General features: G+C 35.7%; 1 protein-coding gene across 6 annotated transcripts; it reads right to left on the minus strand.

The window, feature by feature from the left end:
- Positions 1 to 2,099: 2,099 nt before the first annotated feature.
- LOC129306379 (uncharacterized protein At5g43822) lies at positions 2,100 to 20,144 on the minus strand. 6 transcript variants are annotated; one of them, XM_054946947.1, is made up of 8 exons: positions 19,718 to 20,144; positions 14,552 to 14,793; positions 13,247 to 13,427; positions 12,922 to 13,040; positions 3,868 to 4,047; positions 3,486 to 3,545; positions 3,284 to 3,348; positions 2,100 to 2,243 (listed from the first exon to the last, which is right to left on the minus strand). In XM_054946947.1, the coding sequence occupies exons 3-8, from the start codon at positions 13,376 to 13,378 to the stop codon at positions 2,203 to 2,205; spliced, it is 597 nt and encodes a 198-aa protein (XP_054802922.1). In that variant the 5' UTR covers positions 13,379 to 13,427; positions 14,552 to 14,793; positions 19,718 to 20,144; the 3' UTR covers positions 2,100 to 2,202. The 6 variants fall into 6 exon arrangements, with proteins under 6 accessions (XP_054802922.1, XP_054802924.1, XP_054802921.1 ...); XM_054946949.1 differs by lacking the exon at positions 14,552 to 14,793 and having other exon boundaries at positions 3,486 to 3,542; XM_054946946.1 differs by lacking the exon at positions 14,552 to 14,793.
- Positions 20,145 to 20,582: the final 438 nt, after the last annotated feature.

The following is a 20,582-nucleotide window of genomic DNA, read 5'->3' on the forward strand; positions in this document are numbered from 1 at the left end:
TTGGATAAAATGTAAATTTAAAATACGTTTATACTTTAAAGTTAAATTTTGTATTACTTATTCTAAATTTTAAAACTTTTTATTTTTATTTTATAGCATAAATACGTAATATTATAATAATAAATTTAATTTAAAAATGACAAAAAAAAAAAGGAAAACATGGTCCGCCAGGGAGAGAGGCTACTGCTGGCTCATCGATTACTTCAATGGTGAAGCTGAGACTGTTTGAGCACAGAGGACTGAGTGAAGTGAATGCTGAAAACGACGATAGGCCACTGCCACTCCTTGTTCCATTAAACTCTCTGTTTTTGTTAAAATTTTAATCTTTATGTTTATCTCTTATCAATGTGTCATTCAATTTTACTATTGACTTATTTATATTTTATTGCAAATGAAAAAGTAAATACAACAACAACAACAACAACAAGCCTTTATCCCACTAGGTGGGGTTGGCTACATGAATTGCAAGACGCTATTGTGCTCTATCATTTATTAAGCTTTTAGAAATATTATTAATTAAGAGATCACGTTCAACAACTTCCAAGAGTGTTCTCTTAGGCCTTCCTCTACCTCTCTTAATCGGACTCAAAGTTATATGTTCCACTCTTCTCACCGGTGCCTCCCTTGGTCTTCTTTGTACATGCCCAAACCATCTCAACCGATTTTCTACCATTTTTTTCTCAATAGGTGCCACCCTCACTTTTTCACGTATGTGCTCATTTTGAATTTTATCTTTACGTGTATGTCCGCACATCCATCGTAGCATTCTCATCTCTGCTACTCCAACTTTATGCTCTTGCTGTCCCGTTAGAGCCCAGCATTCACTACTATATAACATTGCCGGTCTGATAGCAGTACGATAAAACTTTCCTTTAAGTTTATTAGGCACCTTACGGTCACAAATAACTTCTTTAGCTTTTCTCCAATTAAACCACCCAACTTGAATTCTATGTGAAATATCTCCACTGATTTCGCCATCATTTTGAATAATGGCTCCCAAATATCTAAACTTTTCCACTTGAGGTATAATTTGATCTCCCAATTTCACTTCCAAATTATTTTCGAATAATCCTTTACCAAATTTACAATATAAATATTCCGTCTTACTTCTACTCAGACGAAAACCTTTCGACTCCAATGTCCTCCTCCATAACTCAAGTTTGCAATTAACCTCTTCTCTTGTCTCTGCTATAAGAACTATATCATCCGCGAAGAGCATACATTTCGAGATTTCCTTTTGAATATGTTCCGTCAAAACATTTAAAATTAAGTTGAACAAATAAGGACTCAGAGATGATCCCTGATGTAGTCCAATCTTTATAGGAAAATCCTTTATTTGACCACTAGGCGTTCTTATACTAGTTTTTACCCCCTCATACATATCTTGTATGGCTTTAATATAAGCAATCCGTACTCCCTTTTTTTTCCAACGCTTTCCAAAGCACTTCTCTTGATATACGGTCATAAGCTTTTTCCAAATCAATAAAAACCATGTGTAGATCTTTATCTTTACAACGATACTTTTCCATTAATCCCCTTAGTAGATAAATTGCCTCTGTAGTTGATCTACCTGGCATAAAACCAAATTGATTCTCAGAAATACTTGTCTCCAATCTCAACCTGTGCTCAATTACTTTCTCCCACAATTTCATTGTGTGGCTCATGAGTTTAATCCCTCTATAGTTAGTACAATTCTGAATATCTCCTTTATTTTTATAAATAAGAATTAATGTACTTCTCCTCCACTCATCAGGCATTTTCTTGGACCGTAAAATCACATTAAATAACTTAGTTAACCATCTCACCCCTTCTTCACCTAAACATTTCCACGCTTCGATAGATATACAATCAGGTCCGTTAGCTCTACCGCAAATGAAAAAGTAAATAAAAAGATTATATTCCTCCAACTACTGCCAAAGTGCCAATTACTTTGAGACAGCATTAATAATTATTGGGACTCACCGTAGTCTACATTTGGACACGAATACAGGTTTTTACTGGAAATTATCCAATCATTTTGGCACGGAAAATGAAATACATTGGTTGGAAAGTAGAATTTAAAAAATCATTTTGTGAATGCTCAAAGACAGCTGTGTTCCTAAACAAAATATAATAAAATAAATAAATAGTTATTATTAAAAAACAATGGATACTAGAATATCTCATCTTATACACAACGTCAATAGCAGCAATAGAACAGTATTAACATTCTTCAGCACATATGACGTCAAAGACGAATTGAACTGCAAGGAAATGTCTACTGTCAGATAGGAAGAAGTTAACATAATACAAAGAAAAGGCAAGAAACTTATTTAACCATAGTACATGTTTGTTAAACCCGAGTTAACTCGTGAACTTGGCCAGGTTTAATAGCTTCAGATTAAACCTTCAAAGTTCAAGAGCATGGAAATGCTCCATAAAGATTATACACAATCTACAAGCTTTTCAAGGAAACAAAAGGACTCGCGGGTTTCAATTATGGCTCACCAACAGGCAAGAACATCTTGGAAATCCAAGGAAAAAAGGGTAAAAAGAAAACTGAAATGTATCCATTTTAAGATGTGTGTAGATTAATGGGGATTTAGATATGGATCTGGATCTACAAAAATTTATAAATTTAAATTTGATTCAAATCCAAATACATTTTTTTTAATTACATTTTGTTTGTAATTTTAAATTCTCTCTACACCCTAATCATTTAAAATTATAATTACTTCAAATCTATTTTCTTCGTGTTTTTATTATTGATGCCTTTATCACTCTTGTATATTTTTTTATCTCTCATCAATTAAAAAATATAGGTAAACTCATCACTTTTACTTTTTTATTTTCATTTTAAATCTCAACTCATCTCTTTTCATTTAAAATATTTTAAACTATCCAAACAAAAGATTTTAATATATAAATTTGAAATGTAAGATCTTAAATCTAAAATTTAAATCCACATCCACCAGTCCAAATGCTACTTGAAACAAATTTCAAAGGAAACCAATACTTTTCCGAGTGATGAATAGGAGATTTGATGAATTGAAACACAGATTAACTGTGAAGTTTCAATTTTAGAAAACCACGTAAGTAACCTAACTACCAAAGGATCGTATAGGAGAACCATTGTGCGTACCGAGGTTCTACACGGAGTTTCCATAAAAAATGGTTACTTTCACAAATGTCTAGTAGGCTTGTAGCCAAAGCAATGACATGGATGTGCATATAGACATAAATTAATTTAATAGTTTATTCATTATCGAGTAGTACTTCTACCTAACAAGTAATTCTTGCATACCTTCCTCACTAGGGATGTTGGGTTGATCAATCAAGAGTTGTAGTAGTTCACTGAGATCATTGCCACTGCGATGCAACGCAAAATGATAATATAGAATAAGAAGGAGGACAACATTGATATAAAATTTCAATATATAAATAAATATAAACATGGAGAAAAAGAAATCTCCAAAAGCTTTGAATTTTACCATTAATCTCCATACCTGAGCTTCAAGGCACCAGCTGATACTGCCAAGATTATTGATGTCTTCAATTGATACCTGCTACAAAAAGGTGTGCTGGTAATAACCAGAGAAATATGGTTTTTCTCCCAACCTCATCACTTCCTCTCCTCCCATTATTTCCTTCTTTCTCCTTCCAATACATATTTGTATGTATGTATTTATGTATGTATGTATGTATAATGTATGTATGTCTCAAAATACCAGATCAGTCCCTTCGCATATCAAACAAGTAAACACCCTTTGAAAAACTTATTAGTGAAGCCCCCACAAGAAACCAAGATAACACAAGAAAACAGAAGAATTTCATTTCCACAATTTTGCTAACAGCACAATGTAAACGAAAATCAAATATACCACTTACTCTGAGTCGTGTATGTCATGAAGAAACAACAGGCCATCCAAGCAATCAGTAAGGCTAGGTTTAATGCCAAGTCGCTGCTGCAGCTGTTTCATAGTTGGACATGAAGAGCCACCTTTCACTAGTTGTCTACCATCACGGTGAATTCTCTCAAGAGATAAAACAATTTTATGAAATTCTTCCCTGAAAGTGCCATTTAAATTTATTAGCTCACTTTTAAAGACATCTCTTAAGATCATAAGCTTTCTTTTAAAAGGCAAAACATGCGACATTCCTTCAAAATTTTAATCAAAAGAACCTGAAGAAGTTCATGTCGTTGTAAGTGGAAAACCAATAGAGATATAATGTTCCAGATAAAATCTACATGACAGCCAAAAATAACACAGCAAACATCTCTGCTTAATTCCTACAATTAGCATTCACAGTTTATATAAAATTACAGATTAATAATTATTTTTGTCTTTCAACTTTACCCCAAGAGTCAAAAGATACCCTAAACTCAATCATGAGTCAATTTTGTCCCTCAATATTAAAGATCTCCTCCCTCGTTACCTTGCCATTAACTTGCCATTTTCTTTACCATTAGTGGGTCTCAGATGGCAATTTTTTAATATTTTTTATTATAAATATTAGATTAAGGGTCATTTTTACCACCCAACTTTACCCCGAAAGGTCGGTGGGCATTTTGAACTTAAATATTTTATAATAAAAAATATTAAAAAAAAATGTAGTGTGAGGCCCACTAATAGTGAATTAATGGTAAAGAGATTTTTATTTTAAAAAAATAAATAACCAATATTTATAATAAAAAATATTAAAAAATTGCCATGTGAGACCCACTAACGGTAAAGAAAACGGCGAGTTAACGGCAAGGTAACGAGGAAGGGAATCTCTAATATTGAGGGATAAAATTGATTCATAATTGAGTTAAAGGCACCCAGTGACCCTTTCGTGTAAAGTTGAGGGGCAAAAATAACCCTTAATGCTAAAAATAAGGATAGCTGAACATGAAATGGCACTGCAAGGCTAAGTTTGATACTGCTGATGCTTTCTGGGAGCTTTCAGCTAAAGCCACTTCTCTATGCCAATTTTCGAAGCTACTCCGTCACTAATTTGGGAGGAAATATATTAAACACTGCTCATAGGTGGTGGTAAGTATTATTGATGGACCCCATGGCACGGGTGACATAGCATTAATGGCAACGAAGCCTGAGGATGGTAATCATGAGCATGGTGACATAGAAGGAGCCCAATACTTCCAATCCAACGTACCTAAAGACCCATTGCAACATATTGGAGGTCCAATGACAAGAGCCCGAACCAAAGCCATGAAGCAAGCCTTGTTCAGTCTTGTGCAAGAAGTTCAAGAGCTTGGAGAGCATTGGGGCACTCCCCTCAAGTCCAAAGGAGAGCATCTATACGTGTATAATGTATTTAAGATCCAAACTCATGAAGAGTCAAGCCCAAGAGATGCAGACCTTAGCCCAATGCAAGGAAGACTACAAGTTGAGCCTCTTGCATGCAAGGAGGCATGAAACCCTAGTAAAGAAGTCAAGGGTGGCGTGATTTCAAATCCTTTATGATCCCTTGATTGTCTCCTAAATTATTTCCTATTTTAATGGTCCTTTGATTTGATTTTCTATTTTGAGTCTAGTCAAAGGTTAGAATTAATTATAATATTAATTTCTAAATTTTGTAATCCCATAATTTTAGGATCACATCTCCTAAATTATGTGGCTAAATATTTTATCATTATTTCTCCTTTTAGTATTAGGAAATTAGGGTTTTAATTTTAGGAAATATTTTTCTATGAGCCTATATAAATTAGGCATGCTCCCTATTGTAAACAACACAGAAGTTGAATGAAATTATTCATTTTAGAGTTTATAACTCTTGTGAGCCTTAGTGCTTTGTGGTGGTATCCCGTGTGAGAAATCGACGTGATCAAGAGCGTGATCAACTCTTGTGGTGTCTTCGAAGGTTGAGGTTCCTAGAGGCAGGTGCTCTAGAGGATCTTCTCCTTGATCATTATCCTATTGTTTACTTCATACCTTTCTTTATTTCTGTCATAAATTTCGTCCCTTCCTTTTTGTTCTTGTGTTTTTGTTGTTTCAGGGTTCTGTCCCTAAACTAGCACGATTCTGCTTCCGCGTCCCTATCAGATTGGCATCAGAGCTTTGGTTGCTAGTTTTGGTTTAAATTCTTGTCCTTCCTTCTTCTTTTTCATCTTGAGTTATTTCTTTTTGTGATCATCTCTTATCTACCCCATCTACTTCTATCTTTTGGTTTTTCTCTTCTTCATCTTTGTGACTTTTTATCTTATGTGAGTTTTCATTTTATTAGCCTTCTCAAAAAAAAAGAGAAAAAAAATACCTAGAAATTCGTGCAAAAAAAAGGGCAAAAAAAAAAGCGTTAGTGTGTTGAGAAAAAAAAAGAGAAAAAAAAATCCGAAAATTCAAAAAAAAAATTTACAAAAAAAATATATTGCTGTGAGTTATGACTGTAGAAAAAGGCTATTCTTGAACTCCAAGTCACCAAGAGGTTGCCTAAAGAGAAAAGTCAACTTGGGTGATAAGAAAGTCTTATACGTTGATCACTTTCTTATTTTTAATTTTTGGTAGCACTTTTCAAATTCTCTACTCTCTTATTTGCTATTTGTGCTACTCTCTTATTTTATTTAGTTTTTAATTTTTGTCTTTGAGTATTTGACTCTTTGACTTTTTTTCTTTCTTTCTTATTTTTGTTGTCACGTGTGGTTTTTCCTTTAACAAGCTTAATTTTATTTGAAAATTTTGCTTTCCTATTTGTTTCAAAATTGCAAAAAAAAAAAATCCTCTTTTCACCTTGTGCTTGTTTTCTAGTTTCCTTAATTTAGAAGATATTCACTTGATTGTTCCTTAGTTTCTTGATTTGTGTTGGTTTCACCATTGGATTCTATCCACAAGCTTAGTGAGTGGTAAAAGGCAAGTGTGTTTTTCATCATTAAAAAAAAGAGCCATTAATTTTTTTTTTGTGAAACACGAGTGACTTTATCTTGAGAGTAAACACGTGAGTTTGTGTGTGTGAGGACCTATTTTTATCTTATATGGTTTCTAGTGCTTCTGTGAACATGAGTAACAAGGATGAATCCCCTAGTATTGATATGAACTCTGTTTTAGAACTTATCAAAACACAATTGCAGCAGTTTCGCTTGGAACTTGATCATAGGTTCCATAAAGAGGATAAAGATGAGCCGGAGACTTCCTCTTCTAAAGGAAAGAAGCATAAGATCCCCAGCGATGATGAGGAGTATGAAGAACCCCCTTCTCCTAAGGGAAAGAAATCTTAAAGCGTGGTGTTGACTTACCGGACCAAAAAGTAAAGTATCCTTCATTCAAGGGTAGCAACAATCCAGAAAAATACCTTGATTGGGAAATGAAATGGACCAAATCTTCATGACTCTTGATTTGTCTGAGTCAAGGAAGGTAAAAACTGCTTCTTTGAATTTCACTGACTATGCTGTTTATTGGTGGCAAGATTTACAGTACAAAAGAAGCCAACTTGGGAAAAAGCACATTAAAACGTGGGAGAAGCTTAAAAGGTACTTGAGAAAGGCTTATGTCCCCAGCTACTACTATACAGAGCTGAATAGAAAATTGAGAATGTTTTCTCAAGGATCTATGACAGTGGAGGAGTGGAGGAGTATGTGCACGAGTTGAATATCTTGAAGTTTCGTGCAAACATTCAAGAAAATGAACGTGAAGCAATGTCAAGAATTATGGATGGCTTGAGGCCAGAGTTGAGAGATAAGCTTGACTTGTACACTTTTGTGGACAAGGAAGAGCTCATACACAAGGCTATAAAGTTGGAGCAGAGAAATAAGAACAAACGTTCTAAGTCCTCTTGGAAAGACTCCAAGACAACTTCCAAATGGAAGGATTCCAAAGCCAAAGATACATCCCAAGCCAAGGAAGAAATAAAGACCAAGTATGAGGGTAAAACTTCTAACCCTAAACCTTCTTCTTATTCATCTAACACTTCTCCTATTAAGTGTTTCAAATGTCATGGTGTGGGCCACATGGCGAGAGATTGTAGCAATAAAAGGGTTATGATCTTGAGAGATGATGGTGGCTATGATAGTGTGCATGAAAGTGATAAAGATGATGCTGATAATGTTGATGATGATTCTACCTCCCATGAATCAAATGATGAGCTTGAATGCAATGGTGTAGTTGACTCTATCTTGGTGGCAAGAAGAGCTCTCAATATTCAACCAAAGGAGGATGATGAACATGAGCAACGCGAGCATATTTTTCACACTAGATGCTTCATCAAAGAGAAAGTGTGTAGCATGGTAATTGATGGTGGTAGTTGCACTAACGTCGCTAGCACTTTACTTGTAGATAAATTATCTTTACCTTTAACCCCACACCCTAAGCCCTACAAATTGCAATGGTTGAATGATTCTGCTGAAATTAGGGTTTCTAAGCAAGTGTTGATTACTTTCTCTGTTGGAGTTTATACTTGTGATGTATTATGTGATGTAGCCCCTATGCTTGCTGGACACTTGTTATTAGGTAGGCCTTGGCAGTTTGATAGTAAGGCTACTCATGATGGTTTTAGAAATTGTTACAAGGTGCCTTTTAAAGGCAAGACTGTTGTATTAAATCCTCTTAGGCCCATCCAAGCCTATGAAGATCAACTAAAGATTACTCAAGATTACAAGCAAAGGAGAGATCTCCTTGATTGTGGCATGAGTGAGAGAGAAAAGAAAGAGAGTATTACTTTACTTGAAAATCAATCAAAAGAGAGGAAAAAGAGTGGTGAGAAGGTGAGAAAAGAAAAAATAGAATGGTGGGAGTGAAGGAAAATAGTGAAAAAAAAATATTATTGTGTGGGAAAAGTAAGATTCAAGAGGTTTTGATGAGTGAGCAAGCTCTTATTGTAATTTCCAAGAATATTTATTTTTCTACTAATACTTTTGACCCCACTTTGCCTTCTAGTGCTGTCTCTTTGTTGCAGGATTATAGAGATCTATTCCCTGATGAAATTCCTGATGGACTTCCTCCCTTAAGAGGAATTGAGCATAGGATAGATTTCTTGCCTGGAGCTGCTATTCCAAACAAGCCTGCTTATAGGGCTAACCCTGAAGAGACTAAGGAGATCCAGCACCAAGTAGAGGAATTGATGATGAAAGGCTTTGTGCGTGAGAGCCTTAGCCCTTGTGCTGTCCCTGTTATCTTGGTGCCAAAAAAAGACGGATCTTGGAGGATGTGTGTTGATTGTAGAGCAATCAACAAAATCACTGTAAAGTATCGTTACCCTATCCCTAGACTTGATGATATGCTTGATGAATTACATGGTGCTTCTATCTTTTTAAAATTGATCTTAGAAGTGGTTATCATCAAATTCGTATGAAAGAGGGTGATGAATGGAAAACTGCCTTTAAAACTAAATTTGGATTATACGAATGGTTAGTTATGCCTTTTGGTTTGACTAATGCTCCTAGCACTTTTATGGCATTAATGAATCATGTTTTTAGAAAGTTTATAGGCAAGTTTGTTGTGGTTTACTTTGATGATATTTTGATTTATAGTAAATCTTTGACTGATCATATGAATCATCTTAAAAATGTGTTTGACATCTTGAGGGAATATAAATTATATGCTAATTTTCAAAAGTGTTTCTTTTGCATGGACTCTGTTATCTTTTTGGGATTTGTTGTTGGATCACAGGGAATTCGTGTAGATGAGGAGAAAGTTAAGGCTATTCGTGAATGGCCAACCCCTAAGAATGCAAGTGAAGTGAGAAGCTTCCATGGCTTAGCAAGCTTCTATAGGAGATTTGTTAGGGATTTCTCTAGCATTGCTGCCCCTCTTAATGAACTTGTTAAGAAGAATGCGACCTTTAAATGGGATAAAACACAAGAAAGGGCCTTCCAAACCCTAAAGGATAAATTGACTAATGCCCCTTTACTTGTTTTGCCTAATTTCTCTAAAGCATTTGAAATTCAATGTGATGCTTCTGGTATTGGTATAGGTGCTATTTTAATGCAGGATTCTAAGCCCATAGCTTACTTCAGTGAAAAGCTTCACGGCGCAGCTTTGAATTATTCCACCTATGACAAAGAGCTTTATGCTCTAAAGAGGGCCTTAGAAACATGGCAACATTATTTGTGGCCCAAGGAATTCATCATTCATTCTGATCATGAAAGTTTAAAGTTTCTCAAGTCTCAAGGTAAGTTAAACAAGAGACATTCTCGCTGGATGGAATTTATTGAAACCTTTCCTTATGTGATTAAGCATAAGCAAGGTAAAGAAAATATCGTTGCTGATGCCTTATCTCGAATATACATTACTTTCCTATTTGCATGCTCAATTACTTGGTTTTGAGATTCTAAAAGATCTTTATAAAACTGATCCTGATTTTGAAAATATTTGGAAATCTTGTGAAAATCATAGATCTGGTGATTTCTTTAAATTTGATGGGTTTTTTTTTAAGAAAAATAAATTATGCATTCCTATTTGTTCTATGCGTGAATTGCTTACTAAGGAAACACATAGTGGTGGTTTGATAGGACACTTTGGTGTAGATAAAACTTTGGCTATTTTGTCTGATCATTTCTTTTGGCCTCACATGCGAAAAGATGTCATATCTGTTTGTGATAAATGCATTAAATGTAGACAGGCAAAATCTAAGATCCAACCTCATGGACTTTACTCTCCTTTACCCGTCCCCTCTCACCCTTGGGAACATATCTCTATGGATTTTGTAATTGGATTGCCTAAATCTTCTGCAGGCAAAGATTCCATATTTGTTGTTGTTGATAGGTTCTCTAAGATGGCACACTTTATTGCTTGTGCTAAGACTAATGATGTTGTTAATATTGCTGACTTATTCTTTAAAGAGATTGTTCGTTTGCATGGTTTACCTAAGACTATTGTGAGTGACAGAGATGTGAAGTTTCTTAGTCATTTTTGGCGTACCCTATGGCATAAATTAGGGACTAAGTTACTTTTTTTCACTACTGCCCATCCACAAACTGATGGTCAAACTGAGGTAGTTAACAGAACTGACTACACTATTAAGAGCAATAATTCAGAAGAATTTGAAGAATTGGTTGAATTGTTTACTCATATTGAATTTGCTTACAATAGGGCTGTTCATTCTTCTACTTCTTATTCTCCATTTGAAATTGTTTATGGTTTCAATCCATTATCTCCTATTGATATTTTACCTTTGCCTTTCTCTGAGCATGCTAATACTGATGGCAAGAAAAAAGCTAAGTTTGTGCAGGACTTACATGCTAAGGTTAAAGCAAACATAGAGCGAAAGAATGAGCAATATGCCAAGCAAGCTAATAAAGGCAGGAGACGTGTGATCTTTGAGCTTGGAGATTGGGTTTGGTTACATTTAAGGAAAGAGAGATTTCCTAATCAAAGGAAGTCCAAACTTCAAGCTCGAGGAGATGGACCTTTTCAAGTTTTGGAAAGAATTAATGATAATGCTTACAAAATTGATTTGCCTAGCTCTTATGGCAATGTTAGTGCCACATTTAATGTTTCTGATTTATCTTTATATGATTCTGCAGATTCGAGGACGAATCCTTTCCAACTGGGAGGGAATGATGGACCCCATGGCACGGGTGACATAGCATTAATGGCAACGAAGCCTGAGGATGGTAATCATGAGCATGGTGACATAGAAGGAGCCCAATACTTCCAATCCAACGTACCTAAAGACCCATTGCAACATATTGGAGGTCCAATGATAAGAGCCCGAACCAAAGCCATGAAGCAAGCCTTATTCAGTCTTGTGCAAGAAGTTCAAGAGCTTGGAGAGCATTGGGGCACTCCCCTCAAGTCCAAAGGAGAGCATCTATACGTGTATAATGTATTTAAGATCCAAACTCATGAAAGGTCAAGCCCAAGAGATGCAGACCTTAGCCCAATGCAAGGAAGACTACAAGTTGAGCCTCTTGCATGCAAGGAGGCATGAAACCCTAGTAAAGAAGTCAAGGGTGGCGTGATTTCAAATCCTTTATGATCCCTTGATTGTCTCTTAAATTATTTCCTATTTTAATGGTCCTTTGATTTGATTTTCTATTTTGAGTCTAGTCAAAGGTTAGAATTAATTATAATATTAATTTCTAAATTTTGTAATCCCATAATTTTAGGATCACATCTCCTAAATTATGTGGCTAAATATTTTATCATTATTTCTCCTTTTAGTATTAGGAAATTAGGGTTTTAATCTTAGGAAATATTTTTCTATGAGCCTATATAAATTAGGCATGCTCCCTATTGTAAACAATACAGAAGTTGAATGAAATTATTCATTTTAGAGTTTATAACTCTTGTGAGCCTTAGTGCTTTGTGGTGGTATCCCGTGTGAGAAACCGACGTGATCAAGAGCGTGATCAACTCTTGTGGTGTCTTCGAAGGTTGAGGTTCCTAGAGGCAGGTGCTCTAGAGGATCTTCTCCTTGATCATTATCCTATTGTTTACTTCATACCTTTCTTTATTTCTGTCATAAATTTCGTCCCTTCCTTTTTGTTCTTGTGTTTTTGTTGTTTCAGAGTTCTGTCCCTAAACTAGCACGATTCTGCTTTCGCATCCCTATCAATTATTGCAAGCCTGTCCTTTTTTTTTTTGGGGGGGGGGAGTTGGGGGGGGAACTGACCGCCTTCCATATTGAAAAAACCAAAATTACCCAAATAAACATGGAAATAGTAATTTTGCAAGAATAATTTGGGTATTTTAAGAAACCAATAGTGCAAGTAACTTCTAAAACAAAGCCCCAAAGAGGAGTACCAAATCCAAAAAAGTAGATTCAAATAAATTTAACAAACACTTCAATAATTGCCCTTATGAAAAGCAGAACCTCAGAAGAAGCAAGTCCAGACTCTAGTAATATAACATATTCAAAATATCAAAATACCTAATAATATGCTGAATAACTTCAGATCTCATGCAATGAAAATTTGGAAAGAAAGAAATGGAGTGAAGCATAATAAATTAATTTCTCCACATTAGCCAATCTAAATAAATTGTAGGCCCAAAAAGTATAGAATCTTACACAGTACTTCTCATAGAAACCATAATGTTTTCCAAGGATCCCATCTGTTTGGACAAAAGAGCATCTTGAATACCACCAATAAAGATTAAATTAGCATAGTTCTTGGAATTTTGAAGCACCTGATTACATCCAGACATCCCAAGTAATTTTAGAACCAATGTATTGCCAATTTGAACTTCCGAGCAGCGCATGCTATATAAACTTATGAACAGTCAAAGAAAATGGGAGAGGAATTAAATTTTCAACCAAAAAGGAAGGATTGAAAAAAATGGGGCAATAATTAAATTTTCAACTGAAAAGGAAGGATTAAAAGCGACTTGCTCACCTGCAACCTATCAATGATAGAAGAAGCATTCCTAAACTGTGAAACTAAATGAGATTGGAGCTCATCCCATCGACTTATTTCTTCCCTAGCTTTTTTATATTTTGCCTGAAATTTGTTCACCATCACTTCCATTGCCAATGCCTAAAGACCAAGAGGTGTGAGGCCAAAGGCTGCAGATTTTCTACAGAGGAAAAAGCACTTGTCAAGTAGCATATCCTCGATTGAGGCTTTCAACCTCATACCTAATGCAAACGCAAGAATTACTCTGGTCTTGGTGTCAAATAAATTAAATCCCGTGTGTAAAATTACTTCTTTGATCCACTATTGAGAAAACAAATTGACCTATCACTCATTCATAATAGTTCCAAGTTCTATCATAAGCAAACACGATGCATTCATAATTCAACACCCCCAAAATGAAAGGAACACAAAAGAGATAGCAACAAGATCATAAATAACACCTAAGAAAATGAATCACCAAACACATCAAGAGCAGGGAAAACGGGCCGAGCCCGTCGGGCTAGCCCATTTAAAGCTGTATAACAATACAGTCGGGCTTGTAAATTGGACACCAAAGCCCATTTAATTTCGGGCCCACATATAATTTCATAACTTTAACTCTTTTTAGACTTGAAAAAAAAATAAACTAAATCTTACTCCACATCACATGTGAGCCCATATTTGTTGAAGGAAAGTCAAAAGAAAAACCCCTAAATCCCCTAATTCATCTAGATCTCTCAATCTCATATTTCAGTTCATTAATCTCATCTGATCTAGATTGGGTATTTGTTGGGTTAGCTGATCCATTGCTTGGCGCCTTCTTGTCATTTTATTTGTGTTTTTAGTTCATTTAGATGTTGTTTAGTTAGTTTTCTCATTGTTTTCTTAATTGGGTATTATACTAGAATGAAGTAATTTTTTGTTTGAAAAAAAAAATAAAAACAGTTAAAAGGGCTTGAAGCCCGTAAGACTAGCCTTGAGCCCGCTATGTCGAGGGCCAGGCTTCACATTTAGGATCATAAAAAGAACTCAGGCTTAAACGGGCTGGCTCTTTTAGGCCTAAGCCCGTCAAGGAGGGCCAAGCCAGCCCATTTTCCCAACTTAACATGCCATAGGACAACATACATATGCATACAATCTCAAAACAAATGTTTTGGAGAAGCACGTGCACTCCTAGAAGGATTGATTTCCCATTTGCATATATGCAGGACAAACTACTAGACTAGGATATTATGGCACTAGGCAATCAACTGGCATTGCCATTGGATAAGCTATATTGAAATTCAGAAGGAAGAGTTTGGTTACCTTGTTGGGTCTCTTGTTACTTGAGAAACCAATATAGACGCAAAATTTCCCCTCACTCCTGCTATCAAAACGTGAAGGGGGTTGCTCTGACAGCTATAAACATCTCCTAATACTTAGTGAATTCACTTGTTCTTCTTTGTGGCTCGACAAAACTGCATTCTTCCTCTTTCTTCTCCACCTCTTTAGTGGTCTCACCTCCTTCCCCTCCTCTTTGTGTTTTACATTAACAAGACCAGCTGGCACTGCAAATCAATAGAGGAGAGAACAGACCAAAAAGTCAATGACCAAGAGTGCTGGTGTGGCATCAACGGAGGAGAGAAGATGATAGGGAAGCAAAAGCAAGAAGAAGAGTTAAGGAGGGAAGATCACACGAACTAGCAACAACCAACATTCTGGACGCACGCGGCTAAAGAAGTTAGTCCATGAGAGCAAAATTAGATTTGGTACTTGAAATGTTGGGACATTGAATTATAAATCTGTAGAGGTTGTCGGGGTTATGATTCAAAAGAAAATCAATATCCTTTGCCTGCAAGAAACAAAATGGCGTAGAGAAGAAGCTAAGAATATTCAAGGTTTCAAACTTTGGTATACAGGAAAAGTAAGTGCACGCAATGGAGTAGGCAACATTATAGATAAGGAGTGGAAGAAGAACGTTGTAGAAGTTAGCAGAATTGGAGATAGAATTATTTCCTTAAAAATGATAATTGGACGTGAGACTATTAATATTGTTAACGCTTATGTGCCGCAAGTCGGGACAGAAGCCAGTCTTAAGGAATTATTTTGGGAGGATCTGGAGGGGTTGATTCGACACATACCACAGAGTGAAAAGGTTTTTATTGGAGGAGACTTTAATGGGCATGTCGGGAGGGAAGCTGGTCAGTATGCAAGGGTGCATGGTGGTTTTGGTTTTGGAGAGCTAAACAATGAAGGACAAACTCTTCTTGATTTCTCATTGGCGTATGATTTTAAGATTGCCAACACTTATTTCAAGAAGAGAGATGAGCATCTCATCACTTACAAAAGTGGAGCCTCAAGGTCACAGATTGATTTTCTTTTGGTTAGGAACACAGATAGAAGACTTTGTAAAAATTGCAAGGTGATTCCCGGAGATGCTGTAACGACACAACATAGGGTCCTAGTCCTTGATGTGTGTATTATGAGTAAAATCCAAAAACGTCGACAAGTAGTAGCACCAAGGATTAGGTGGTGGCAATTAAAAGGTGAGAAGCAAGATATTTTCAAGCGAAATGTTTTGGATAAAGGAATTTGGGAATCTCAAGAAGTGCTAACATCATGTGGGAGGATATGGCTAAAAAGATACGGGAGGTTGCAAAAGTAGTTTTGGGAGAATCAAAAGGTTCTGGCCCGAGAGATAAGGAGTCTTGGTGGTGGAATAATAGTGTACAGGACAAAATCAAGTATAAGAAGAACTGTTTTAAAGCCATACATTTGTGTAACAATGAGGAAAATTAGGAGAGGTACTGTATGGCTAAGAAGGAAACTAAGAGAGCTGTGGGTGAAGCTCGTTCTAAAGCTTTTGAAGAATTTTATAAGAGCCTTGAGACGAAGGAAGGAGAGCAAAATATTTATAAGATTGCCAAGAGTAGGGAAAGAAAATCAAGAGATCTAGAACAAGTAAGATGTATTAAGGATGAAGAGGGAAGAACTTTAGTTACAGATGATGAAATTAAAAATAGATGGGAGACTTACTTTTCTAAACTTTTCAATGATGGAGAGGATTCATCTAGTAACTTGGAGGATTTAGTAACTGGTGAAGGAGAACAAAATTTGTCATTCTATCGAATAATACGTGATAAGGAGATAGAAGAAGCTCTTAAGAAAATGGCAAATGGTAGAGCCAACGGACCTGATTGTATATCTATCGAAGCGTGAAAATGTTTAGGTGAAGAAGGGGTGAGATGGTTAACTAAGTTGTTTAATGTGATTTTACGGTCCAAGAAAATGCCTGATGAATGGAGGAGAAGTACATTAATTCCTATTTATAAAAATAAAGGAGATATTCAGAATTGTACTAACTATAGAGGGATTAAGCTCATGAGCCACACAATGAAATTGTGGAAGAAAGTAATTGAGCACAGGTTGAGATTGGAAACAAGTATTTCTGAGAATCAGTTTTGTTTTATACCAGGTAGATCAACTACAAAGGCGATTTATCTACTAAGGGGATTAATGGAAAAGTATCGTTGTAAAGATAAAGATCTACACATAGTTTTTATTAATTTGGAAAAAGCTTATGACCGTATACCAAGAGAAGTGCTTTGGAAAGCGTTAAAAAAAAAAGGAAGTACGGATTGCTTATATTAAAGCCATACAAGATATGTATGAGGGGGTAAAAACTAGTATGAGAATGCCTAGTGGTCAAACAAAGGATTTTCCTATAAAGATTGGACTACATCAGGGATCATCTCTGAGTCCTTATTTGTTCAACTTAATCTTAAATGTTTTGACGGAACATATTCAAGGGGAAATTTCGAAATGTATGCTCTTCGCGGATGATATAGTTCTTATAGCAAATACAAGAGAAGAGATTAATTGCAAACTTGAGTTACGGAAGAGGACATTGGAGTCGAAAGGTTTTCGTCTGAGTAGAAGTAAGACGGAATATTTATATTGTAAATTTGGTAAAGGACTATTCGACAATAATTTGGAAGTGAAATTGGGAGATCAAATTATTCCTCAAGTGGAAAAGTTTAGATATTTGGGAGCCATTATTCAAAATGATGGCGAAATCAGTGGAGATATTTCAAATAGAATTCAAGCTGGGTGGTTTAATTGGAGAAAAGCTAAAGGAGTTATTTACGACCGTAAGGTGTCTAATAAACTTAAAGGAAAGTTTTATCGCACTGCTATCAGACCGGCAATGTTATATAGTAGTAAATGCTGGACTCTAACGGAACAGCAAGAGCATAAAGTTGGAGTAGCAGAGATGAGAATGTTACGATGGATGTGCGGACATACACGTAAAGATAAAATTCGAAATGAGTACGTACGCGAAAAAGTGAGGGTAGCACCTATTGAGGAAAAAATGGTAGAAAATCGGTTGAGATGGTTTAGGCATGTACAAAGAAGACCAAGGGAGGCACCGGTGAGAAGAGTGGAACATATAACTTTGAGTCCGATTAAGAGAGATAGAGGAAGGCCTAAGAGAATACTTTTGGAAGTTATTGAACGTGATCTGTTAATTAATAATATTCCTAAAAGCTTGATAAATGATAGAGCACAATGGCGTCTTATAATCCATGTAGCCGACCCCACCTAGTGGGATAAAGGCTTGTTGTTGTTGTTGTTGTAGTAGTGTAGTGTACTTTCAACCTATTGATATAGGGTTAATCTATCATGCAAAACTAGTTTAAAAAGTTGTTACAAAGGGATATTGAGTTTAAATAATACTTAGGTTCAACAGCCCAAGACTTCTTTTTACAGTTTGGGCAGATCAATAATCCATTGAGTTCCCCAGGCTTTATTGCACATTTGGAACATCCCTTATAGCTCCAACTATGACATGTCTCTAGTTTCACAATACTACCGCAGATCAAGAAGCTGCTTTCCTGAGGCAATTGTGACAGTGTGACACATTAGAATGATTCGGTTTTAACTACGTTGAGTACAAAAATGATTATTTAGATGACTAATAGCTTCTTGATCCCGCATCTAAGCAATATCAATCCTCTTGGTGTTACACTTCATGCTGGTTACAGAGGGAATAATGGATTCTGATACAATAACTTGACTGGATGTCCTCATGACAGGGGATGATAGCTCCTTTGAATTTAAAAATATGTTGTACATTAAAATTTATCAATCACAGCATACAGATATTCAAATATTAATCATTTCAAAAATGGACATTCAAATATGGAATCTTTCAATCAGATCCTTGATTTCTTTCATGGTGAGATTAAAGGAAACTCTTGTGGCATTGAAAGAGCTACAAATTTGAGAACAACCTGAGATTTGATTTAACCAATATTTGGATCCGAGCATACCACGTTTACTATCTTTAAATTCAACACATGATAAAATTATTTCTAATATATATCTCACACCATCTTCAGAGAAACCAACACGAGAAAGATTCAATACAGCAACAACAGGCGTCTCACTTAATTCCAAATGACTCATGAAAGCATTAGTTAAGCACTCATCAACGATAAAAACCATTCAACATCATTCTCCCTGAAAGTATGATTTTATACCATTCAGAATTACAATTTAGACTTGCAATGATGGCAATATCAGTAGATTATCTTCTAAAACTACTCATGCTGACATATAAACATAATATTTCAAAGCATGCGATACAAACTTATGATCAATTAAAAGTTAAAACCATATGCAGCTTAGTCTTAGTGACAGTGTCCTTTCAATACTCCTCAAATTAATCCATGGACCTGACCAATGCGACCGTATCTAAAAACGAACACACAGATTAAAGCGACATTTTATACGTCCATCCATTGCAACACATTGCAGGACTTACAAGTCCTTCCACTTTCCCATACTCTTATCACATTTATTGAGCTTTGAATTATACATAACCAAGAGTCCAGCCAAAATTTGAATTGGATTTCTATACTTCATCGAGTGATGATGTCATTCACAGTCAATATTTGTAAGCAGACAGACACATGGAAATACATGTGCAACTCACTTCTACTCTTTACAGTTATTGTTCTCTTTAAATCTACAATAATCAGTTACGTTTATTAGAAACAGGATTCATCCATGACAAGAGATACTCTCTGGTTTGGTGTATGTTTAGTCATACAGCCCATCTCCAATTCCATCTAATAAAATCATGATATTCGATAATTCCAATAATTCTTTTCACACAATCAGTTTGATATAAAGAAGAGTAAAACAATAAGAAATTCTCCAAGGTCGACAAAAAATTCTTCATCAATTTCCTCCTTAAAAATCACAAGAAATGAAAGTACTTTATTTTTTTATCTCCACTCACGTTCAATCATCGATTTCTGATTGCCCTAAAAAATCCAGAAAATTTGATTTCCAAAAAAATAAAATTCAATATGAAAGTCTCCCAATCCCCAATCCACTATCCATGCGACCTCTGCCAAAAATAAAATGAGCAGCAATGGAAATAGCTGTCGACACAAAAATAGAGAATTATCAATAGAACATTACCTCTCTTCTCCTAGCAACAATGGAGGAACACATGCAGCAATGAAGACAGAGAGCAACGATCTAGCGTTTAGAAAGGACGGGACTGGTGATGAATAAGGAACACGGAGGGCACGAAGAGGAGTAGGCCAAGCGAACAACAATGGAGATGAATAGATGATGAGTTCACATCGAAGGAGGAGAGAACGGTGAGTCGTTGAAGGAGATGGGTTAAGGATGGAGGAGGAGAGAACAACCGTGCGGGATGAGTTAACGGCAGAGGAGCAAGCCGAGCGTCAGCTACGAGGTTCAGTGACCAAGGTGCAGCGGCGAGGTTAGGGGATTAGGGCATGTGATGCGAGAGCGAACTTGGGCACGATGCTGCAACCGAGAGTGCAGACTGAAGCTTCGGTGGAAGAGACAAGCAGCAGCGATTTCGATAGGGCGAAGGGGTGAAAAAAAAAGCATATGACTAACGCTAGTAAAGTAATTTTACATAAAATTGAACCAAAATCAGCTTTTTTGGGTAAGTAGTGAAGTACCGTACAATGCATGGGCTATGTACAATAATTATTTTAATAAATGACATACATATCATTTAAGATGAATTAATATTTTTATAAATAAGTGTCAATTTTGTATGAGGATTTTTTTAGAAGAATAGCTTGTAAAATATCATCTCTAATACTCCATATCATCCTATATGTAATGAGGCTACATAATTATCATTTTTAATGTTAAATATAAATATTAGAGTTAAGTAAATGTAAAAACTAAATGAATACGATATGAATGGATACAATAAGAAACATATTAATAAAAATTTATAATTAATTAGATTAAATTATCAAAAACTTTTCTATAAACAACATTAGAAGTTTTGTCGGTG

This window comes from Prosopis cineraria, unplaced genomic scaffold, assembly GCF_029017545.1.
Source record: "Prosopis cineraria cultivar Desert tree isolate PC_DT_omini unplaced genomic scaffold, ASM2901754v1 PC3, whole genome shotgun sequence".
Lineage (NCBI taxonomy): Eukaryota > Viridiplantae > Streptophyta > Magnoliopsida > Fabales > Fabaceae > Prosopis > Prosopis cineraria.